Source organism: Myotis myotis, unplaced genomic scaffold (genome assembly GCF_014108235.1).
Source record: "Myotis myotis isolate mMyoMyo1 unplaced genomic scaffold, mMyoMyo1.p scaffold_m19_p_8, whole genome shotgun sequence".
NCBI classification, from domain to species: Eukaryota; Metazoa; Chordata; class Mammalia; order Chiroptera; family Vespertilionidae; genus Myotis; species Myotis myotis.
In genome coordinates, this window is record NW_023416390.1 from 36,814,417 (window position 1) to 36,839,598 (window position 25,182).

At 43.2% G+C, this 25,182-nt stretch overlaps 2 protein-coding genes across 5 annotated transcripts in view; one reads left to right on the plus strand and one right to left on the minus strand.

Annotated features, from left to right (window-relative positions):
* Positions 1-5,245, minus strand: part of LOC118661375 (high density lipoprotein binding protein) — an 81,716-nt gene extending 76,471 nt beyond the window's left edge. Inside the window, exon 1 of one of the 2 annotated variants that reach the window (XM_036319390.1) lies at positions 5,128-5,245. The gene's annotated coding sequence lies outside the window, so the exon portion shown is untranslated. The remainder of the gene's footprint in view (positions 1-5,127) is intronic. The other variant, XM_036319389.1, reaches the window with a different exon arrangement.
* Positions 5,246-5,395: 150 nt separating this feature from the next.
* Positions 5,396-25,182, plus strand: part of SEPTIN2 (septin 2) — a 35,405-nt gene continuing 15,618 nt past the window's right edge. Inside the window, exons 1-5 of one of the 3 annotated variants that reach the window (XM_036319394.1) lie at positions 5,396-5,515; positions 10,181-10,210; positions 12,620-12,740; positions 21,914-22,000; positions 22,754-22,877. In XM_036319394.1, the coding sequence (XP_036175287.1) occupies positions 10,202-10,210; positions 12,620-12,740; positions 21,914-22,000; positions 22,754-22,877 (341 nt within the window). In that variant the 5' untranslated portion in view covers positions 5,396-5,515; positions 10,181-10,201. Of the gene's footprint in view, positions 5,516-10,180; positions 10,211-12,619; positions 12,741-21,913; positions 22,001-22,753; positions 22,878-25,182 lie in introns of those variants that run through there. The other 2 variants (XM_036319395.1, XM_036319396.1) reach the window with 2 other exon arrangements.

Below are 25,182 nucleotides of genomic sequence, written 5' to 3' on the forward strand. Positions count from 1 at the left end.
GGCCCTGGTCAGTGTAGTTCAGTTGGTTGCTCTAAGACCCATGCACCAAGAGACCACAGGTTATATATCTGGTCAGGGCACATGCCCAAATTGTGGGCTCAATCCCCAGTAGAGGGAGTGCAGGAGGCAGCCGATCAATGTTTTTCTCTCTCTGTCTCCCTTCCTCTCTCTGGGAAAAAAAAAAAAAAAAAAATCAATCAATTAAAAGGAAAAAACATAGAAAGAGAAAGTGAATGGGAAGAAATTAAAGTAATAAATCAGGAAAACTGCCCAGCATTGAAGGACAGGAGTTTCCAAATAAAGGGGTCCAAAGCGTTCCAAGGGACATCAACACACTTCGTGTTTTGAATTTCATAGTGAGAAAATCCTTTAAGCTGAAAAAAAACAAACGCAACAACAGTCACACATAAAGGCTTCAGCAATAACACTGGAAGATGGGGATGGAGGCCTAGGACAGATTTATACACTATGAGGTTAATAAAAAACACAATTTTATAAGATAAAAAGGTGGGTTTGGCATTGAGTTTTAGTGACAAATACATAGAAAATTAAGCCAACAAACAAGACTCATAAAAACTTCATAGAAAACAAAACTTTATTTAGGAAAGATAAAGTGACCCATCACACTATCTGGTCTAGCTGTGAGACTATGCAGTCATAATATAAACACTAAATTCTGAACTGTCCAAGTTAAAGATGAGCCTGCTCGTATAGCCATGTATTTGTCTGCACAGCAACAGCAAAGGGTAAAAGAAAACCAGAAACTTCACACCTATTTCTGAGTTAAGTGAAGAGAATGTATGAAATGGAGGAAGAGTCATAAATAAGCAAGTCAGCACATCTATCTAGTAATATGCAAATTGGTTGGGACACCATCACAGTAACAACCATCAGCAGCGGGTGGGTGGGGACTTGCAGCATTGGGGACTCAATGGCCACTGCCGCTTGCGCCGGGCTGGCCCTGGGCAAGCGGGGACGGGGGTAGGGCCCGTCGGAGGGCGGCCTGTACTCCCCACATGGCAGCAGCAGCTGTGAGCACTCCTGGTGGCCAGGTGGCCACTGCCGCTTGCCCAGGGCTGGCCCGGTGCTCCAGCAAGCTGCCATTGGCCGCTGCCACTTTGAGGGCCCAAAGCTCAGGCAATGAGGGCTGGGCGAGGCTCAGGCAGCCTCATGGCTGGCAGTGGCAGCAGCAGAGGCGTGATGGGGGTGTCGCCTTCCTCTGATTGCAGGGTCGCCTCCTGCAAAGGGAGGCCAGAGGCAGCAGCAGCAAGGGGATGATGGGGGCGGTGGTTCCCGTGATCGGCGGGTCGCCTCCTGCAGAGGGAGGCCAGACTGCAGCCATCAGTAGGACATCCCCTGAGGGATCCCAGACTGTGAGAAGGGGCAGGCCAGGCTGAGGGACCGCCCCCCCCCCCCCCGCACAAATTTTGTGCACCGGGCCTCTAGTACACTATAAAGACCAAAGGAATCACCCAAGAGCAAGCCTGGGTGCTCAGCAGAAGAAACATGACCTGGGGAAGGCTAGTCATAATTTTTCCTTACAAGCCTTTCTAGATTTGTTTGACCTCTTAAAAACATGAAGATACATCATTGGTTTGAAATAAAATTAATTTTTTATTTTAAAATTCATATGAATCCAAATAACAAGTATTAAGGGTGAGTATGCAGTCAATGTATTTTACCAAATTAACAGCAAGCATCAAGATGATTAACTCCAGCTGAAGCCGGTTTGGCTCAATGGATAGAGCGTCGGCCTGTGGACTGAAGGGTCCCGGGTTCGATTCGGTCAGGGGCATGTACCTTGGTTGCGGGCATATCCCCAGTGGGAGATGTGCAGGAGGCAACTGATCGATGTTTCTAACTATCTCTCTCCCTTCCTCTCTGTAAAAAATCAATAAAATATATTTAAAAAAAAAAAAGATGACTAACTCCACACAATGCCCAGACATGCCTGGAACAACATGTTTGGCTTGTATTTAACGGTATTCGAGGAATTTCAGCGTGCTCGGAAAATAACAGCCTACTAGGGATGTCACTTTAAAAATGTCTCTGATTTGAGAAAGAAAATCTTGCTTAGCCCAAAATAACGTGTATAATCAATTTTTTTAAATATTTTATTTTTTTTTACAGAGAGGGAGAGGGATAGAGTGTTAGAAACATCAATGAGAGAGAAACATCAATCAGCTGCTTCTTGCACACCTCCTACTGAGGATGTGCCCACAACCAAGGTACATGCCTTGACCGGAATCAAACCTGGGACCTTTCAGTCCGCAGCCAATGCTCTATCCACTGAGCCAAACCGGCTAGAGCGTATAATCAATTTTTAAAGTGTCATACACATGACCTTCTCTTCTTGGTTTTCAATGTTGAATGTGTGGTGCCTCTAAGGGAAAAGGCATGTTCTCTGGTTGCTTTTCTACTGGGTCAAAAACTTTCATAACGTGAATCTTGAGACTTTTTGCAGCCATAAAAGAGCAATTGAGAATTCAGCTGTGTGCTGATTCTTCCAGGAGCTTGGTTATTTCTTAATAGAAAAGGAAAATGCCTTTCTATGTATGATCACCAGCCCTGTGGGAGGAATGTGTACTGAAGGAGTGATACCAGTATAAATACCATCGGTAGTTCAAAAAGTGTGTTCTCTGCTCAAGCCCTTTTGGTAAATGAATGTTTCAGTTGGGAAGCATTAATGAAGAATCTACCTGATCAATTTGTGACTGAAGGTCACAAGTCATCCTGGCAGACAGTGTGATCACCTGAAACCCTGTCCCAAACAGTGTTTTAGATAGGACTAACTAAAGGGCATGAAGCCCTTCACCCTTTCAGAGGTTGGCAGCATACCAAATTCTCAAGCTCTTGCCCATATATGCCAAGCTATAGCTGTCACACGTCCCCTTTGCATTAGCTAATCTTCCTGCCTAGAACACCCCATCCTGCCAACTTCACATAGAAAACCTCTTATTCATTCTCTAAACCCGTTTAATAACTACATTCTTTCTGAAGACTTTCCAACTTATTACTGCCTTCTCCTTCCTCTACCCAAATATTGGGCCTATTTCCATTACTGTACTTACAGCACTGTAATCTAATTATTCTTTTACCAGAAAATCCCCTATACTAGACCATAAATTGCTTTAGTGAAAAAAAGTCAATACCCTCTTTACTTTTGCATCCTCAGACTCCTTAACAGTATCTGGCACACGGCAATTCCCAATAAATGTTTCTTGAACTGTTGAAGTTATGAGGCTGAAGTCAGAGAATAAGAAGCCCCAAACAGCAAAACCAAAAGAAAAACATATATATATATATATATATTATATGCCTAACTGGTAGCTATGAAGCGCACTGACCATCAGAGGGAAGGAGGGAGGGCATGAAGAGATTAACCAAAGTTCTTATATGTGTACTAGAGGCCTGGGAGGTGGGGTCCCTCTGCCTGGCCTGCTGGGATCCGCGGAAACCAGCAGTCCAACATCCCCCAAGGAGTCCCAGATTGTGAGAGGTCGCAGGCCAGGCCGAGGGACCCCACCAGTGCACAGATTTGCACTGGGCCTCTAGTAATTAATGATTCAAGAAGAAATTCTCCCATCAAGCAGCTGAGATGTCAGCTTAGCCCACTGGATAGGGCCTGGAGGTGCTTCGGAATATGGCCTCAATGATCCCAGAAGTGCTCTCCTTATGCTCACTGCACACGTACCCAGGTGATGTTAACCTGATTACAGAAGATGCATGGCACATAATTGAACTAATGGCAATTAGAGGGAAATCCAATCCTCATTATAAATTAACTGGCTTTCAAATGTTATTCCTCAAGGCTTTGAAACACCTTCCCAACTACTTTAAACACTGCTTCCAAGCATCCTAAAATTAAACGTACTTAATGAGTTTAGCTTGCAGGTATTTAACCAGTTCAAAATGGTCACATATAAACTGGAGCACTAGGTTTCCTCCCATGTTCCATCATTCCTGGTTTGCTTCCATACGTGAACATCCATCAACTGCCTCAGACAAAATCCTGACTATAACACCCTACTTGCCAATAAAGTGAGAATCCTTAAGCAGATACCAAACACTGGTAAAGTCATTGCCTGAGGGCTGAAGTGAGCCATGAAGCGAAGGACCCATAACAAAACCCAAAACTGAAGGGCCAGTCATCCGTTCCTGAAGATGCTTCATCTGACCAGAAGCGTTGCTTAATAAATAGCACATAATATGTATTTCCTTTCGTTTTACGTGGTATCCAAACTCCATGCAAAGTCTGACCCTCCCATTTTCTAAGTCGGGTGGGAGAGGATATTTGGCAGCTGTCCCTGAGTACATACAAACTTTCCAAAATATGCCCTCGGTATCCGCTAGTGTCAGATACAGCTTCAGGTCCCCAACACGAAGCTGTCGCACGTCAGAGACTCAAGAATGTGTTTATTTTCAGTCGGGAGCAATCTACAAAGGCTTCCTGTGGGAGAGCATCCGCGCACAGCCTTCAAGAGTGTGGGACGGCTGCTGGGCCTACAGGCCACTGGGAGGGAGGGATGGAGGGAGGGAAGACACCCCGGCTAGGGCAGGGGGCAGCGCTGCTCCCGTCCCGCCCCGGCCAGGCATGTTGCCCTCCCGCCCCCGAGTCCCCGAGCCACGCGATCCCAGTGGGTTTGGAAGTGTCCCCCAGGTCTCACTTCGCGACCCGGACCCCAAGGAGAAAGGGGGAGAGGAGCCCGCGGCCCCGCCCTCCTCCTAGGGCACAGGCCCCAGCCCCAGGCGCTCGAAGGCCACGTCCCCCGGGACCCGTGCCGACTCTAGGGTCTGTGCATAGACCCGCCGGCCCACGTGACGTGCGGCAGCCAATCGTGAGGAGGCCCCCGACCATCGAGACGACGGTGGCCTAGGGCTGGAGTGGCCCGCTCGTCCGCTTGCCGCCCCCACTCCGGCCCAGCTCCAGTGCTCCCAGCTCGGTGCTGCCGCCATCTTCCGGGAGGAGAGGGCCAGAGGCGAAGGCGCCCGCCCCTGCGGTCGCTCCGCACTCTTACCTCCACCTGCCCTTCCCCGAACGCCTCTGTTCTCAGCAGTCACTTAGTTCCTTCTAAAGAGACTTCCTTACTCCCACTCTAGTTACCCACAGGCGAAGAATCACATTACCTGTTCCAGTCTTACCAGCGTAAGGAGATCAGGCTCACAAGCTGGGAACTGTGGCGAAACAGGGACAAGCCGCCATCTTGGTAAAGGAGAAGAGGCTACGCTTGACCTCCCCCCCACCCCCAGCGTCTATATGGCCAACCGCCGTGGGAGGGGCACGGCGCCTGCGCAGAGGCGGAAAACGCGGACGAGCCTGCGCCTGCGCACTCAGAAACCGGCGCATGGGGGAGGGGAGGCAGGACAGGTCGCGCAGAGAAGAGGAATGCGTTGGCAAAGGGGCGGGGCGACGTGATGACGCAATCCGCCTGCCCGCGAGGCGGGGTGCGAGCAGACGGCGGGCGCTGGGTGGATACGCGGCGCGGTCGGTTGGCTCTTCTTCGGTTCCTCCGCGGTGAGTGTCTCGCCGTGGGTCCCCGCCGCTGCTGCCGGGATGCGAGCTGTGGGGCTGGCTGAGAAGGGGTAGGGGACCCGCTCTGGATGGCGGTTAGCCGTCCCGGGGGACGCAGCGGCGGTGGTGACTGCGCAGTGTGGGGGAGGGGCTGTCAGCCTGCGGTCCTTGGTCCTCCCCGCCCTCCCAGGTTCTGTATCCTCCCCCGTCCTTTCCCGGGCCCTCCTCTCCCGTCTCCCCAGCCTTCCGGGCCCTCCCCGGACCCCGCCCCCCGAGAGTCCTGGCTCCGGCGGAAACGACAGGGTGTGTCCCGGGAGAACCCAAGTGACCCCTTGCTCGCTGTGTGATAATTCCGTGCAACTGTTTCAGTAGTTGGCCAGGGGTGCGGGACGCGCAGTTGGCGGTCGTGGTCCGGAGGGAGAGTGCTTTTGTCGTGCGGCCATCCTTTTGTCCCTTTGACATGGGTGATTTCCTCCCGCTAGCCCCTGGCAGAAGGGAAGCCTCCAGAAGTCCTTGCCTCCTTGGCTGTCTGGCTGCAGGGAAGAGGCCCCACCATTCCCCTGAAGGCCTGAGGGGAGGAGGCCCATCTGCGGCTGCCCTTGCTTTCTGTAAAGCCTCAACTCTCACGTGGTCCACAGGACCCACAAGACCTGGCCACCATTTACTTTTCCGCCTAATTTTTTTTTACCAGGACGATCCTTACCTTGTCTGCCCGCCCCCATAGACACGTGACCAACCACACTGAACTGCTCAAACTGCTGTGGTCTTTCTTTTGGCTTGGGCCCAAACCCTTTCTTTTGTCTAGAACCCAGCTACCTCCCCACCTTTTCTGCCCTTTGCTTGCCTAGTCCCAGCTCTGCTACTCAGGACTTGGTCCAGATTCGATTTCCTACGGCCGGCATAGATGTTGGCCTGGTGTTAGCCTTTGTCCTACTTACTGTATGGTAGTTGTCCTGTGAGGGGCAGGGGATGTGTGAACTGAGTCACCTTTACCCTTTGCCTAGCACAGTGACCCTCACCTAGTAAGTTCCCAAATATTTGTTGAACGACTCACTGTTATAATACCTCAAAATAAGTATGTTCCAAAACAGACTTACTGTCATGAGGAGAGAGACATACTGGTGTAAGGGGTCACGAAAGTTGCTTCCTGGTGTTTGTAGTTGGAGGTTCACGATTTCCATTTTTGGTAGTTCCGGCAGGGGCTTTCTTTGCACCACCCAACTTCCTAACTCACTGTGTGCTGCTCTGTCGAATCTTGGCAATGATCTCTGCTGGAAAGGATATCCTGATATTTCTTTCCACTGTCCATCTTGATCTCTCACCCAGAGTAAGAACAAGGGCTTTTCCATTAGGTCAGATTAGCAGGGTGACCTAGGGAAATGAGCAGGGGAGAGTGGAACCTCGATCATTCATAAATGTGATTCAGGTACCTTTTTATATCCAACACTAAAGACAAACTGCTAAAAAAAGAACAGTTTTTGTTCTTTTTCCAGAGAGAGGACACCAAAACTCATTTGGCAGCAGAACTGGGTTGAATCCATATGTATAGTCCATATTTATCCCATTTTTTGCTAATTGTCATACATGTCACTACATAAAATACATTTGGATGTGGGGTGCTGCCCGAGATACCATTGAGGGTGTTATGGGATATACTGTACATGTACCTTCTTCAGATCCAAATAATCTGAATGCCAGAACATTCCAAGGGCTCTAGATAAGGGATTATGAACCTTCTAGGTCCTACACTGCAGGGTCATTTTGTGGACGTGGGGTAATGTATATAAAATACAAGAGTAACATGCCGATAAATGGTAGTTATGGGTAGTCCATTAATATAAATGCCACCAGCAGAATATGTTTATATTGCCAAGAATCCAGTTTTATCCATCGTTCTTCATCTTTTGTTTTGGAAAATGTGAGTATTGCTTGGGAAGTATTGCTTTGTGGAAGAAGAAAGCCATGGGTCAAGGAGAAAAAAATTTTAAACAAGATCTAGCATCTAGAACGCTAGAATGAACACAACCTGAAAGAATAAAATTTTCATTTGACCACATTTCTGAGGTTTGGGGGATCTAGTTGGTCTGCACCAAAGATTAAATTAATCACAGTACTTGGCATTTTGTGTTGCTAGATCAAAACTTTCTCACTGAAAACCAGGTGCATAAAGAAAAGCAGTTTGTCCTCAGCTGATGTGTCAGCAGTTGAGCCTGGCCCCATGAACCAAGAAGTCAATGGGTCAATTCCCGGTTAGGTCACATGCCAGGGTTTTGGGCTCGATCCCCAGTAGGGGGAGGCAGCCGATTGATGATGTTTCTCATCAATGTTTCTTTCCCTCTCCCTTCCTCTCTCTACAAATTAAAAAGAATATATTTTTAAAACAATTAAAATTTTAAAAAATATGTAACTGCTGTGAAGAAAATTTAAGCAACTTTGAAAAGAGATTTTTATAGTAGCAGTTTATAAATTATGCTCTGTTAAAACTGGGGAGGTGGTTTGAGCATTGGTTAGAGCATTGTCCATTAAGGCAAGATTTCAGAGCACATACAAGAAACAACCAATGAACGTATAGGTGGAACAATAAATCAATGACTCTTTTTCTCCCTCTCTAAAATCAATAAATTTAAATAAAATGGTTCTGGCCAGTGTAGGTCAGTTAGTAGGGTGCCATTCTGTGCACCAAAAGATTTCCAGTTTGATTCCCAGTGAGGGCACATGGCCTGGGTTGCAAGCTCCATCCTCAGTAAGGAGTGTGCAGGAGGCTGCTGATACATGTTTCACTCTCACATAGATGTTTCTCTCTGTCCCTCTTCCTTCTCTCTAAAAAAAAAAAAAAAAGAAGAAAGAAATGATGAACAAAGTATCGCAATAGAAGGTTAAATAAAATCCAGAAGCTGGTTCTTTGAAACAAATTCCTTAGAAATCCTATCTTTACCTTGGTTAACCAAGCCATACACTGGAGTGCAGGGCCCTCGTTTCTTCAGAGGTGGTTGGAAACATTTCCATTTGGTAGAGAAACTTAAGAGTCTGAAGTATTCATGAAAAGATTTGGGGGAAGTGGGGGGCAGAAAATTAAAAGAAGCTTTCTAATAAAGTTTCTAAGCTTCAGAGAGAATAAAATTTGACTGCATTCAGATCTCTTGACTTTGTTACCAAAGGTTAGCCAACAGATCCCACACATTTCCCAAAGTTTCAGGGCTTCTAAAATTTGCATGAAAATTCCAGATAACTCTAAAACTGTCACATTTCTCAAACACTCAATTGCCTTCAGTCCTTTTTCCTTTGCTTATAAATGTAGTTCATATTGCTCTGTATGCCCCAGTGCCAAAATCTAATTCTCAGGCGCTCTAGGAATCTCTGACAGCCAGGTAGCACAGTACTCTCCAAGCACCCCTTCTTTTTAATCCTCACCTGAAGACATGGTTAGAGAGAGGAAAAGAGAGAGAGAGAAATATCAATCTGTTGCCGCCCGTGCATGTGCCCTGACCAGGAATTGAACCGGCAACCTTTCGGTGCACAGGCCAGCGCTCAATCAGCTGAGCCAGGCACCCCTTTCTTGTTGAATGCCAGGATCCAACCCCAGCAGGTCCAGGGGTCCCCAAAGGTGTGGACAGAGTCGGCGAAGAAGGAATGACACAGAGACAGCATTCAGTTGATCAGCAGCCTAGCCAGGATCTCTAGCCAAGTTCTGGTCAGGATCTCCAGCGAAGTTCTGGTTAGGATCTCCAGCCAGGTTCTGTGTCCATGTTCTCTCGCTAGGTTCTCCAGCCAGGTTCAGTCACCAGGTTCTAGTCAGGTTCTCTTGCCATGTTCTATCCAGGTTCTGTAGGCAGGTTCTGTCTCTAGGTTCTTCAGCCAGGTTCTCTCGCTAGGTTCTGTCTCTAGGTTCTGTGGCCAGTTTCTGTCCAGGATCTTTTGCCATGTTCTCTCCAGCCAAGTTCTTCTGTCTCTAGGTTCTGTGTCCTGTTGTCTTGTTACATCTGTATTTATACCAGTTGATTCCAATCCTATCAATCTCTATTCCAAAGGTTAGGGCGTTTCTTATCTCCATTCCAGGGAGTAAAGATTATGTAGCTTAAGCATGATTGTTCGTAGTTAAAGTGATTAATTACCCGCCTGGCACTTAGTTAAGGGGTTTTATTCCCTCCTTAACTTCAGGGGAAAATCCCTACCTGGGGAAACAACCTTTCTCAGAGAGGTGACCTTGGTTAAAACACATAGTGCCAAGAAGGTGAGCAAACATATTAAGAACAGTATCCCATATATGCCAGGTCCCTTGTAACAGCAAGGATGGACCGGCTCCCTGCAGTTGAAAAGGTTCAAAGAGAGAAGACCAGTTCCAGAGGTCATGGAAACTTGTCTTCTCCTGGTGTGACCTGAGATTGTAGTACCTAACATATACTCATTATTAAAGAAAGTCTGAATATTCTTGAAAATATGGAATGATGTATATATGTATACATAGAAATATCTGGTTGCTTTTGTGAACTAATTCATATCTAACTTGTCTTTATAATGATACAATTTTATCATTTCTGGGGAAGTATTTGATGTAATTGAGAAGCTGAGTGAACAAGCTATTGATGCCTTATGTGTGTTTTTCACGTCAATTCATGCTAAGTTAAATACGTGTATGCATTATGGATATATGCCTGTGTATTTTTACAGATTGACGGAACTTCACTGAAGATGTCTAAGGTAAGAACTTATACTTCCTGTTTCTACAGTGTGAGCAGAAATGGCTTTATGTTCTCAAACTGTTTACAGTCAAAATTTATGATTCGTTATTATTTTTATTTAAGTATGTTTTTATTGATTTCAGAGAGAATGGGAGGAGAGAGAGAGAGAGAAACATCAGTGATGAGAGAGAAATATTAATCAGCTGCCTCCTGCACACTCCCTACTGTGGATTGAGCCCTCAAGCTTGGCACCTCCTTGTTCATGTGTTTATACTCAACCACTAAGCTATACCAGCCAGGCATTATGTTTAATATAGCTGATCTAACTATGGTATAGCTGATTCATTATTTTTAATATAGCTGGTCTATTTGACTCATTAAGACAATGTTCTAATTTAATTGTCCTAAAAGCTTTGAGCTTTTTTTTCTCTCATATTTCCAATCTCTTGTTTCTAAATACATCAAGAACAACCCATTTAGCCTCCATAGGTCATTCCCAGCAGACTAATCACATAATAATTTAAAATTCTAATAATTTATCATGATGAAATTGATGGGGCTCTTCAGCTTGATAAATTGGTTTATATTATCTTTTGCAGATTAGCCCAGAGCCCTGAAATAAATTAGTTTTAAAAGACGTGGAGGAAAGCAGAATTTGTGGTTAAAATTACAAGATTATATTCTTTCTTTTTGCCTTTCGTTTTTGAATCTGTGGGAATTAGTATCTGATGCATAAGCATCATGCTAGTTTTGTTTTTTTATACAAGTACTAGACGCCAGGTGCACAAAACACATGCATAAGTAGGGTCCCTAGGCCTGGCCGGTGATCAGGACCCATCTGGTTCCCCACCTCCTCCTTCCCTTGCTCCCTCAGCGCCCTGCTGCTGCTGGTCCCCCACCATGTTCCGGGCCGCCCCCTGGTGATCAGCACACGTCATAGCGAGTGATTGAACTCCCATTCTCCCGGTCGAACTCCCGAGGGGACACTTTGCATATTGGTCTTTTATATATACTAGGGGCCCAGTGCACAAATTTGTGCACCTTGAAAGGAACTGTGGGCCGTGAGGTTGTGGTGGGCACAGGGGCCCATCCTCTGCACCCCTGCCTGGCCTCTCCCACCGCGGCCCCTGGTTCCCTGTCTGCTGGCAGCCCTGCTCCCAATGACAGCGCAGAGTGATTGGGGCCGGCACCAGCAGCGGGTGCAAGTAGCGGCTGCTGCCCCATCACCCCTCAGGAGGGGGGGGTGGGGGAGGGCAGAGGGAGAAGCCCTCAAAGGCAAAACGGACCAGCAGCCGCCACTCGTACCCGCTGACAGTGCTGAGCGATCAGACCTGCGCCAGGCACTGGCAGCGGGTGCAAGTGGGGCTGGCGCCGGCAGTGGGTGTGAATGGCAGCCCCAGTGCCGGCAGCAGGTGCAAGCAGGACTGTCACTGGCAGCGGGTGCAAGCACCGGGCGGGACTGTGGCACATACATGGGAGCAAAGAATTTTCAGTAACCACCAGAAGCTCGCCCTGATGACAGTGACTGGCACCCCACCTTGGTCTGACACTCTGCTCACCTGCTCCACCATCCCGCCATGACTGACACCTGCCATGTTCCTGGTGGTTAGTGCACGACATAGCAACCAGTTTTCGGTTGTTCCACAGTTCAGTCTATTTGCATGTTAGGGTTTTAGATATATAGATAGATTAGTGTGGAACACCAGTAAGAATATATAAGTTAACCATTAATTCTCTTACCCAGAAATAACCACTGATAGTTTCTTATGAATATTCTTATTACTCGTGTACACATGTGAATATACATTTAGAAAGTAAATTAATTGATTTATCTTGATCTCCTTCCATTTATAGTGTGCCACTGCCCAGTTCTACAGCTTTACTTACTTTGTCCCATGCCCATCTGTCATTTCTCATCAGGTGTCCATCTGTCAGGGAATATTGACACTTAACATTGTCAGCTATGTCTCTCATTCTCAGTCTTCTCTCTCTGGGCCTTTAAAGGTAGATACTCAAAATCCTACCCCCAAGTTGCCTGCCTCACTCACCCTTGGTGAAACTTGTTCCAAAGAGCTAGGAATATAGAGCAAGGGAGAAGACTTTTTCCTGGATACTTTTCACAAATGCATCACACTTGATACATTTTTCTTTGATGTGTTGCTTAATTGTTTAACAGAAATGTAATTTTAGGTTAATGTATAGGTATGGAATAATACTGGATTGGTTTTTCTTTTAAATAAATGTTCTTAGGTGAATAGCATTAATTTTCTGATAGAAGTAACTTTTTAGAAGTGTTATTTATGTACTGTATATATTTAATTCATGAGAACTAATGATACTTAGGTTTGTCACAGTTTTATTATGTCTTATCAGCAATTGATAAGATATTTTCTCTCCCTTTTCTTTTTTCTGTAAAATTTTATTTTAGCAACAACCAACTCAGTTTATAAATCCAGAAACTCCTGGCTATGTTGGATTTGCAAATCTTCCTAACCAAGTTCACCGAAAATCAGTGAAAAAAGGTTTTGAGTTCACACTAATGGTGGTCGGTAAGAAATTAGCTTTTATTTTCAAGCTTATTAAAGATGTGGCTATCTGCCTTCCCAACCTGTGGAGTGTAATAATAGCATGACTTATAAAGGGGAAATTCCTTTGTTGGCAGAATCAAATAACTTGGGAATTTGGCAGAGGGGGAGGGAGGGGCGAGAATTTTTTAGAAAATTTTGCTTTATAGTAAAATTACAATTTTTCTGTCATTTCTTTATATGTAGTGATAATTTTTACTCATTGTGGCAGCCATCCTCCAAAATGTTGCCCAGTGATCCTTGCCTCCTGGTATTCGTGCAGCTCTCTAGTCCCTTCCCATACTGAATAGGGCTTACCTGTGTAGCCAGTAGGACATTGCAGAAAGGTAAGTCTGTTACTTCGAGCCTGGGTCACAAAAGACATTGTGCTTGTACCTTCTCTTAGCTCATCCTGAGGGCAGCCAGCCACCATGTTGGGAAGACACTTGAGCAACCTTGTAGCGAAGTCCCACAAGGCAAGGAACTGAGGCCTGCCAGTAGCCATGTAGTGACCTATCTTAGAAATATCCTCTAGCTCCAATTAAACCTGTGGTTACAGCCATCCTGGCTGACATTCACTGTTACTGCATGAGAGACACCCCCTGCCTCCCTCCATAGAATTCCTAACCAAAAACTCCATGAAATAATAATAAATGTTAATTATTGGTTTAGGCCAGGGATGGGCAAACTTTTTGACTCGAGGGCCACAATGGGTTCTTAAACTGGGTTCTTAAACTGGACCGGAGGGCCGGAACAAAAGCATGGATGGAGTGTTTGTGTGAACTAATATAAATTCAAAGTAAACATCATCACATAAAAGGGTACGGTCTTTTTTTTTTTTTTTTTTTTTTTTTTTAGTTTTATTCATTTCAAAAGGTCCGGATCCGGCCCGCAGGCCGTAGTTTGCCCACGGCTGGTTTAGGCCTATGAGTTTTACATATTAATAGATAACAAATACACATATTTAATGAAAAGTATGTTTCTTTAATACTCAAAAAGACAGCTTCTTACATTTTTGTGGTGGATGTATTTTAAACAAGTAACAGTTCTTCCTATACACATTTTTTAAATTATTAAAGTCCTTTGAAATTGAATGGTTACTGGAATTATTTCCTGTTATCACATATATTTTTTCATGGGTATATATTATGTTTCAGCATGACCATTACAGGCTTAACTATCTACTGATTAACTATTAATTCTGTTTACCATATCACATTTCAATCTTGATAACTGTAAAATTCTCTCAAAATGAGGAGGTAGTTTGATAATGAATAGTACAAATTATTGTTTCTTTGGGTGAATAGTTCATAAATGAAATGAGAGAAATTGTGGGACCCTTGGTCCAGAGAAGGGAAGGACGACATGTTTTAGGATCACAATTACATGATAAAGATAATGCAGATTCAAGCTCCTGGTGGAAGAGAGATTCAGTGTAATCTGTCACGCAGTTGCTACATTTTAAAGCATTCTAAAACAGGCAATAACTTTTGCTTCTTGCCATGATAAAATAATTCACAGGGCCAGATAGTGAATATTTAAGGCTTTGTGAACCATACAGTTTTTCGTGGAGCCATTCAATTCTGCTGTGTTCCAGTGAATCTTCACTTACAAGTAGCGGGCTAGATTTGCACTGAGGTTCATCGTTTGCTGCTCCCTGAAATAACTGCTACCAGACTAGTCAGGGGATGAATAACTAAAGGCTGGTCAGAATACAGCTTCTCTAAGACATTCTGCAATAGGCAGTGTAGGACTTCAGTCTCTGAGAGAAGGGAAACAAATTACATAAAGTGTAAAGTCATTCCAGCTTTCTGGCATGTACCTGGGGAGAGCTAAGTTGGTCAGAGCACAAGAGTCTCAGAGCTGAAGGACTGATCACTATTAAGTGAACCTGAGTACCTGGATCCTGAGTTATCATAGCAGAGTTCCAAAAACAGCCAGGCCTCCAGAAATCTTCATGGGGTTCCCTTGGACACTGGCTGACACTGAAATTCCACAAGGCTGGGCAAAATGTAGCCACAAAGGGAGCGAGCTGAACTGGAGACCACATGGAGTTGGAAAGCTGAAATGGGGTTGGGAGACATTAGAATTTCAGCCAAGCAGAGGGGATATCACTGAACATTTAGAGCATTCATAGAAATTCCAGAAAGTACATGGGAGTTGTGTTAAACCAGACAGAAAAGCTGTTTTAAACACTCCCTAATAAAACTTTTAAACAAGACTTAAAGAACCAATTAAACTACTTTCTGGGAGAAGACTCACTCATTAGAGAAGGACATCAAAATGCAGTCATTTCAGTGTAAAATTCACAATATCTAGGATCCACTAGAAAATTATTGGATATGCAAAGAAGCAAGAAAATGTGGCATATAATGAGAGAAATCAGGCAAGAGATATAGGTTGGGAAATGACAGTGATGCTAGAGTGGGCAGACAAGAACTTAAGTATTATTTTTATTTTTCAATATATTTTTATTGATTTCAGAGAGGAAGAGAGACAGAAACATCAATGATGAGAGAGAATCATTGATCGGCTGCCTCCTGCACACCCCCACATCGGAGATCCAGTCCACAGGCCAACACTCTTATCCACTGAGCCAAACTAGCCAGGGCAGAACTAAAGCATTTTAAATATACTCCAGTACTCAAAGGAAAACATGAATGTAATGAGGTAAATAGAAGAAAACAAAAACTAACCAAATGGAACTTAGAGTAAAAAAACCTGCAATATCTGAGATGAAAAATTTCTGATGGGCCAACAGTAAATCATAGACTACAGAATTAAAAAAAAAAAAAAAGGCAGTCGAGTCCAGGTGGCATGGCTCAGTGGTTGAGCATTGACCTATGAACCAGGAGTCACGTTTCAATTCCCGGTCAGGGCACATGCCTGGATTATGGGCTCTATCCTCAGTGGGGCGTGCAGGAGGCAGCCGATTGATGATTTCCTCTCATCATTGATGTTTCTATTTCTCTCTCTTCCCCTCACTCCCTGAAATCAATAAAAATATATTTAAAAAATTTTGCATAAGGCAGTCAAGAGCATCCATACTAAAGTCAACACTGTGCAGAATAAATGCCAAGAACAGCAGACAGGTGAAGACCCCTCAAAAAAAGGAAAACATCTTTTTTCTTTTTTATCTTCATCCAAGGATATTTTTCCATTGATTTCTAGAGAGAGATGGAAGGAAGGGAGGGGGGTGGGGGGGAGAGAGAGAGAGAGAGGGAGAAAGAAAGAAAGATCACCTTGAGAGAGACACATGGATTGGCTGCCTCCCACACATGCCCCTCCCCGGGCTGGAGAACCTGCAGCTGAGGTTGTGTGTGCCCTTGACTAGGAATCGAACCCACAACACTCAGTCCGCAGGCTGACACTCTAACCACTGAGCAAATCTGGCCAGGGCGGGAAGTCATCTTAAAAGTAGCCAGGGGGGGAAAAGGAAAATGTTGCATACAGAGGATCAAAGGTAAGTTATATAACCGACTTCTTAGGAATAACGTAAACCATGTGGCATGACAGCTTAAAATACTAAAGGAACAGAACCGCCAGCCTATAAGTTTTCACCTAAAATAACCTTTAAAATGAAAGCAAAAAATGATAAAAGAGACATTTTCAGATAAATAAGCTGAGAGACTTGATGACTATCAGACCTGCACCATAGGAAACTAAATGAGGTTCCGCAGGTTGACAAGGGGGAGCACTGGAAATGGTGAATGTGTTGTAAGTATAAAAGATCTCTTGTTTTAAAGATAACTGACTTTAAAACAAAAATATTGTATACCACATGGAAATAATAAAGGTATGGATACTGCAAAGACAGGAGGGTGACTAGAAAGGTGCTGGGGTAAACTTCTCATGATATATGTGAAGTGACAGCATACATCTTAAAGGAAGACCAAAGTTAAAGTACATTTTGCAAACTGCAGAGTGGCCAAAAAAAAGATTTGGCTAAAAGCTAATAGCTTCAATAAAATACAGTATTAAAAAGTGCTCAATCCAAAAGAAAGCAGAAGAGAAAGTAATAGGTGAGACAGCTCTGGCCCGTGAACAGTGGTTAGAGCATCAGCCTGCACACTAAAGAATTGCAGGTTCCATTCTCGATCAAGGGTAGTAACCTGGGTTGCAGGTTCTACCCCTGGCCCTGGTTGGAGCAAGTGTGGGAGGCAACTAATTGATGTATCTCTCTCACATAGATCTCTCTCTCTCTCTCTCTCTCTCTCTCTCTCTCTCTCTCTCTCTCTCTCCTCCCCTCCCCTCCCCCCTTCCACTCTCTAAAAACAGTCAATGGAAAAATATCTTCAGGTGAGGATTAACAACAACAAAAAATAGGTGATACAAATAGAAAAAAATGTGGCAAAATGACACTTGAACACAACCATGCTAATAATGATATGTCAGTGCACATGGCAAAGAAAAAGGAAGGACAGCAGCAGGAGGGTAGGTCTACAAATTGTGGACCCAGAGGGTGGAACATTGCTCAGGAAACAGATTCAGACTGCTGATAGGTCAACAGCACAGAATAATCTCCAAAGCTAATTATGCTGAGCAAAAGCAGCCAGATAGAAGCAGGTGTGAATGAGCCTAAGTATGTGAGGTCCTAGAATAATTGAAACCAATGTGTAGTAACAGAAAGCAGATTGATGTATGCATTGGGGGCAGGGGGTGAGGGTGGGGTAGGGAGAGTGACTCCTGAGTGGTAGAAAGGTACTCTATCTTGAGTGAAGTTTGAGTGAGTGCCCATTGTATGTTTAATTGAGGTATATGTAAATGATACATAATCAATGAATTTGGGCCATTAAGGGTGAGATGGGTAGTGAAAAACATCTAGAAGGTTAACCACAAACTTTTTAAAAATATATATATATTATTGATTTTTTACAGAGAGGAAGGGAGAGAGAGAGTTAGAAACATCAATGAGAGAGAAACATCGATTAGCTGCCTCCTGCACACCTCCCACTAGGGATGTGCCTGCAACCAAGATACATGTCCTTGACTGGAATCGAATCTGGGACCTTTCAGCCTGCAGGTCAATGCTCTATTCACTGAGCCAAACCAGCCAGGGCCAAACTTTTAAATGTTAACTATTAGCAGCCCAAGAAAATGGTGTATCAGGAAAATCCCAATACACCCAACTTGTAAGTCAGAGACTATAGGAGAGGAAAGGTGTAGTTTTTAAAAATTATGGCAGATTTCTAAAGAAATGAGAAACTTCACAAAATGATAGAGCATATGGGAATGAAAGACACATGTTTGGGCAGCAATCTGCAAGGAATTTGAAATAAGTTGTTTATAGACAAGATCATCCATGAGGGAACATGATGACCATGCTGCTGAAGAGTCTCCTTAGGTGGTGACTGTTGGTGATAACTTATATCAAGTTGTTAGCTTCCACAATTTTGTGGGATGGTGGCTTAATTTATAAGAAAAGCAAGATTAAAATTATAAAGGCTATTGCCAAATATGTTACTTTATAGAAAGTCAACAGGGTGCTTAGTGTGACCAAATTCACAAGAGTGTTAGAGTAAACACAGAAAATGAAACCTGGCTTAAGCAAAAATATGCTAACCTAATTATAGGTTCAGGAGTTCTGCATATGACAGGAGTTGTTTGAAGGGGCAGAAAACCTAGCCACTCAGAATGCTGCCCTTCAGAGGCCTTCGGGAAAGGCCCTTGTTACACACTGAGGAAGTAGTGTCTTCTTGTTGATTAAAATCAAAAGTAAATGTGAATAGAAACTTCCCCAGGTTAGAAATATTATTTCCTACCATTCCTGGCTTGGCCTAAGTTTTTTTTGTTCATTTTATTTATTTATTTTTTTAAATATATTTTATTGATTTTTTACAGAGAGGAAGGGAGAGAGACAGAGAGTTAGAAACATCGATGAGAGAGAAACATCAATCAGCTGCCTCCTGCACACCCCCTACTGGGGATGTGCCCGCAACCCAGGTACATGCCCTTGACCGGATTCAAACCTGGGACCTTTCAGTCCACAGGCTGACACTCTATCCACTGAGCCAAACCGGTTTTGGCTTTATTTTATTTTTTAATTGTTTTATTGCTTAAAGTATTACAAAGAGTATTACATATGTCTCCTTTTTTTCCTGCCCTTAACAATCCCCCGGCCTCCCCTACCCCCCAGTGTTTTATGTCCATTGGTTATGCTTATATGCATGCATACAAGTCCTTTGGTTGATCTCTTACCCCTCCCTCCCCCCACCTCCCGCCCCTCAACCCTCCCCAGCTTTCCCGCTGTAGTTTGACAGTCTGTTCGAGGCAGCTCTGCCTCTGTATCTATTTTCGTTCATAAGTTTATAATGGTCTTTATTATCCATGAGCGAGTGAGATCATGTGATATTTTTCCTTCATTGACTGGCTTATTTCACTTAGCATAATGCTCTCCAGTTCCATCCATGCCGTTGCAAATGGTAAGAGTTCCTTCTTTTTTGCAGCATCATAGTATTCCATTGTGTAGATGTACCACAGTTTTCTAATCCATTCATCTACTGATGGGCACTTAGGCTGTTTCCAGATCTTAGCTATGGTGAATTGTGCTGCTATGAACATAGGGGTGCATATATCCTTTCTGATTGGTGTTTCTGGTTTCTTGGGATATATTCCTAGAAGTGGGATCACAGGGTCAAATGGCAGTTCCATTTTTAGTTTTTTGAGGAAACTCCATACTGTCTTCCATAGTGGCTGCACCAGTCTACATTCCCACCAGCAGTGCACGAGTGTTCCTTTTTCTCCACATCCTCTCCAGCACTTGTCATTTGTTGATTTGTTGATGATAGCCATTCTGACAGGTATGAGATGGTACCTCATTGTTGTTTTGATTTGCATCTCTCGGATGATTAGTGACTTTGAGCAAGTTTTCATATGTCTCTTGGCTTTCTGAATGTCCTCTTTTGAAAGGTGTCTATTTAGGTCCTTTGCCCATTTTTTGATTGGATTGTTTATCTTTTGTTAAGTTGTATGAGTTCCTTATATAGTTTGGATATTAACCCTATGTATGTATGGGTGTTATTTTTTTTTTTTTTAGCTGGGGTTTAAAAAATAAAACCTCAGCCCTGGCAGGGTGGCTCACAGTTGGTTGGAGCGTTGTCCTAAACACCAGAAGGTTGCAGGTTCAGTCCTTGGTCAGGGCATGTACGGGAGACAACTGATCAGTTTCTTTATCCCCCCTTTCCTCTCTCTAAAATTAATAAAAACATCCTTGGGTGAGGATTAAAAAAACAACAACCTCAGATTAAAATCTGAAGCCTCTGACAGTTTGCCTGATGGGATCTCAGTGGAATTGTAAAAGCACGTGCCACTTTTCTCTCATCTTGTGGCGCCACCTTGTGCCTGGTGCTGCATATTTTCTTTTAAAAGGTGCTAACGAGCCATTTTGTAAACTGAATACCACCATCCCAGCCAGTCTTTGTTGTCACTACTTTTACAGGTTAATTTAATTAAGATTGTGGACCCAGTATGTTTTATGCAAAGTTTTTGGACGGTGATGCCTTTACACTGGTGGAGATCTCTTGTGTGTTTCCCCCATTTAAAGGGAGAAACTACCCACTACAGGAAAGAGATCAGTGGCAGTGGAGCAGAGCAGAGCTGGGCACTCAGAATTTAGCTCAAGGACAGCATCATGTTCTGAGTTAGCAGATTATTTGTAGATGTTACCCTAAAGCTATCCTAAATGAAATAATCACTTGTACCCTTAAAATTAAGATTTAGAATCAGCCACCAGGATTTTAGTACTGCTTTTTAAAAGAGGCTGCTTCTACTTGGACACTTGTGCTCATATGTCTTCTGCATGATAGCCCCTTTCAGCTGTCGAGTCATCAGGTGATAGAGGGTAACTTTGTCATCTGCCCCACTGGATTGCAAAGCTCCATGAAGCAGGGACTTGTCTTCCCTGTTTTCTGTTGTGTCCTAGCACCCAGACCTCTGCTAGGGACTCGGAAAGGATTTAGTACATATTGATCAGGCCCCCTTTGAGCATGGTAAAGATATAGGGGATTGCTGGAAAGTTTATTAAAAGGATAACTTGATGAGATAGTATGTGTTTAGTCACATTTTTTATGCTCCTATATTGGGACATGTTCAACATGTAATTCTAGTTTTGTTCTTTTGATGTTCCTTTTCATCTGTGAAAATTAAAGTCTAATTGAAGTTCAGTCCTAATTTCTATGTTTGCACATTTCACATTCACCCTTGTGTTCTTGATTTTGTCAACAACAATGATTTTTAAAACATGTGCTCCTTTCACATGTCCTATGGGACTTAGCAGGGGGAGATTCAAACCCAGATGCCTGAGAGACAGTCAGGCACCGAGTTCAGAAGCACTTCTCTGTACAAAATTAAGCTGTAGCTGATAACTTAACCATGAAGTGATGGAGTCTGTTCATGCTTCCTTCAAATATAAGATTTACTGTTCGGTATTTTGCAAATCCTTGAAGTTAAATTTTAAACATTCAATATGTAGTTGAAGAGGGATTCTTAACTCCTTAAATGCTAGAATGAATACATATCGCCCATCTTGGTCATGTTACACTCAACAGTGTGGGGGTGGGGGGGAGTTACCTTGACATAGGCAATTGCCAGTTTGGGACATGGAGGTGTTTAAAACAGGAAGCAGGGAGGGGGACTGGCTCCCTCCTTGGGCGGGGCAGTGGGGGGGGGGGGTGGATTGCAGCAAGTCAAAGTATATAAGGATCTCCGTTTCTGTCCCGTTCCCACAGCTTAGGAGGTGAGTGCTGTTGACATTGATGGGGAGATATGTTCAGTTTTCTGAAAATATGACACATTAAATGATTGGCAAACTCATGATTGAAAACCTACTTTGCATTCTATTAAAATATAAAGACCCCCTCCAGAGTTCATTCCATATATTTGTTAAGAGGTGAGATCACATTTCTGATCTTACAGTGTATGAATTCTGGAGCCCCACACACTGGATTCAAATTGAGGCCCTGCTCTGGGTGGTTGTCTGACCTGTGAGCATCCATCTCCCCATCAGTAAATTGGGAGAGTTGTACCAAATTCATAGTTGTCGTACGGAGTCCAGAAAATGATGTTTGTGGGGCATTTAGCCCAGTGCCAGGCCTAGCATAAACTCTCAGCAGATGGTCATCCAGATAATACCATGATGATGTCTTCCTTTTTGTTTAAAGGTGAATCGGGGCTAGGAAAATCGACTCTTATAAACAGCCTGTTCTTGACGGATCTTTACCCAGAAAGAATCATACCTGGAGCTGCAGGTACAAAAATTCATACACTCCTAAGTGTAATTTACCATAGAAGTTGTTTAAGAGTGCACAATTAATATTTGATGCCTCGGCCTTGAGTTTTTGCTTTTGTTTGGCTGTAAACACAAGGAAAATGTCATTTTGGTAAGGAAGAGTGTGCTGCACCTGTGTCCTTGGATTCAGGTTGTAGACTGACAACGTATCCGTGGATCCATCCTCTCCAAGTTTGTTGTCTATAAAGTCTATACAGTGTCATAAATTGTTCTTGCCTATGTTCTCTGTGTGATGGGAGGATCAAGTGACAGTGTTATCTCGTGGAAAAAAGCTGTGTAGCCAGTAGGCTACTGTGGGGGTCAGGGGTTCTGAGTGTTCCCAGTGCAGGACACTGGTGTCTGTGAATGCTGATTAAGTGAATGGATTAAGCACAGATAGATCCTAGGACCTGAGCTACCACAATGGAGAGATATAGCCCTGTCATTGAATTCAATTTTAAAGGAATTCATAAATGTATTCTTTGTCCCAGGAAAAGAAATTAAAATTTTCAATATTGGCATTTTTACCTTCCTGGGCAGCCCTTTAATCTTAGCTTCAACACTTCCCTTGCTTACACTGGAATCATTTTTACACAATCCTCATATTACCTTCTGAAAACCTTCCTCAGAGAGGTTGTGGCTTTCAGGTCATTTAATACTAGATGATTTCATCTCTTTGCAAACAGGCTCAATGTTAAGGCACATTCTCTTACTAAGTTTGTTTCTTTTCTAGAGAAAATTGAAAGAACAGTCCAAATTGAGGCTTCTACTGTTGAGATTGAAGAGCGAGGGGTCAAGCTGCGCCTGACAGTGGTGGACACACCCGGCTATGGTGATGCCATCAACTGCAGGGATTGGTACGCACCCCACAGGGATGGGCACCCAGAAGTGTTGAGGGCTGTGCATGTATTAACACCTGTTTTGCTATATTTTATTTTATTTATTTTTTTCATGATTGCATAGCTTTATTGCTTAAGGTGTGGCTATATGTAGCAAGTATCTAAGGATGTATATATTTTTTTATTAATTCTTTATTGTTGAAAGTATTACATGTGTCCCTTTTTTCCTCCGTTGACCCCCTCTAAAACAGGAAGCAGGGAGGGGACTGGCTTCCCAACCCTCCCCAACCCTCACTCTGCCTCAAGCCTTCAGGACTCTATTGTCTATGTTCATGGGTTATGCATATATGCATACAAGGTCTTTGGTTGATTACCTCCCACCCACCCACCCTCCCCGACCTTCCTCTGAGATTCCACACACTGTTCCATGCTTCCATGTCTCTGGATCCACTCCGTTCATCAGTTTATTTTGTTAGATTCCACATATGAGTGTGATCATGTGATACTTGTCTTTCTCTGACTGAATTATTTCACTTAGCATGATGTTCTCCAGGTCCCTCCATGCTTTCTCAAAGGATAAGAGAGTCTTCGTTTTTACTGCTACATAGTATTACATGGTATAAATGTACCACAGCTTTTTTATCCACTCATCCACTTAGTTATTGTAAATTGTGCTGCTATGAACACAGGGGTATATACATTCTTTCTGATTGGTGTTTCGGGTTTCTTAGGATATACTCCTAGAAGTGGGATCACTGGGTCAAATGGCAGATCCATATTTAATTTTTTGAGGAAACTCCATACTGTTTTCCATAATGGTTGCACCAGTCTGCATTCCCACCAGCTGTGTACCTTTTCTTCACATCCTTGCCAGCCCTTGTCATTTGTTGATTTGTTGATGGTAGCCATTCTGACAGGTGTGAGACGGTACCTCACTGTCATTTTGATTTGCATCTCTCAGATGATAGTGATTTTGGGCATTTTTTTCATAAGTCTCTTGGCCATCTGTATGTCCTCTTTGGAGAAGTGTCTATTTAGGTCCTTTGCCCATTTTTTAATTGGGTCGTTTCTCTTCCTTTTGTTAAGTTGTGTGAGTTCCTTATATATTTTGGATATTAACCCTTTATCAGATGTATCATTGCCAAATATGTTCTCCCATGCAGTGGGTAATCTTTTCGATTGGTGGTTTCTTTTGCTGTGCAGAAGTTTTTTATGTTGATGTAGTCCCATTTGTATATTTTCTCTTAGTTTCCTTTGCCTTAAGGAGATGTATCTGTAAACATCTTGCTATGAGAGATGTCTTGAGATTTTGCTGCCTATGGTATCTTCTAGGATTTTTATGGCTTCACAACTTACATTTAACTCTTTTATCCCTTTTAAGTTTATTTTTGTGTATGTTGTTAAGTTGACGGTCTAGTTTCATTTTTTTGCATGTATCTGTCCAATTTTCCCAACAACATTTATTGAAGAGACTCTCATGACTCCATTGTATGCTCTTGCCTCCTTTGTCAAATATTAATTGAGTGTAATGGCTTGGGTCGATTACTGGGTTCTCTGTTCTGTTCCATTGATCTATATGCCTGTTCATGTACCAGTACCAGGCTGTTTTGATTACGGTGGCTTTGTAGTATAAATTTGAAAACTGGTATTGTGATTTTTCCAACTTTGTTTTTCTTTCTCAAAATTGCTGCAGCTATGCAGGGTCTTTTTCATTCCATATAAATTTTTGGAATATTTGTTCTTGCTCTGTGAAATATTTCGTTGGTATTTTAATAGGGATTGCATTGAATCTATAGATTACTTTGTGTAGTATTGCCATTTTAATGATGTTGATTCTACCAATCCATTAACATGGTGTATTCTTCCACTTGTCTATATCATCTTCTATCTCTTTCATTGTCCTGAAGTTTTCTGAGTATAGGTCCTTTGTCTCCTTGGTTAAGTTTATTCCTAAGTATTTTAATTTTTTTGTTGCAATGGTAAATGGGATTGTTTGTTTAGTTTCTCTTTCTGAGAATTCATTATTGGTGTATAAAAAAACCCATCGATTTTTGGATGTTGATTTTGTATCCTGCTACATTGCCAAATTCATTTATTAAATCTAGTAGTTTTTTGGTGGAGTATTTAGGGTTTTCTATGACTAATATCATGCCATCTGTGAATAATGAGAGTTTTACTTCCTTTTTTCCAATTTGGATGCCTTTTATTTCTTCTTGTCTGATCACTGTGGCTAGGACTTCCAGTACTATGTTGAATAAGAGTGGTGAAAGTGGACATCCCTGTCTTGTTCCTGTTCTTAGGGGAAATGCTTTTAGTTTTTGTC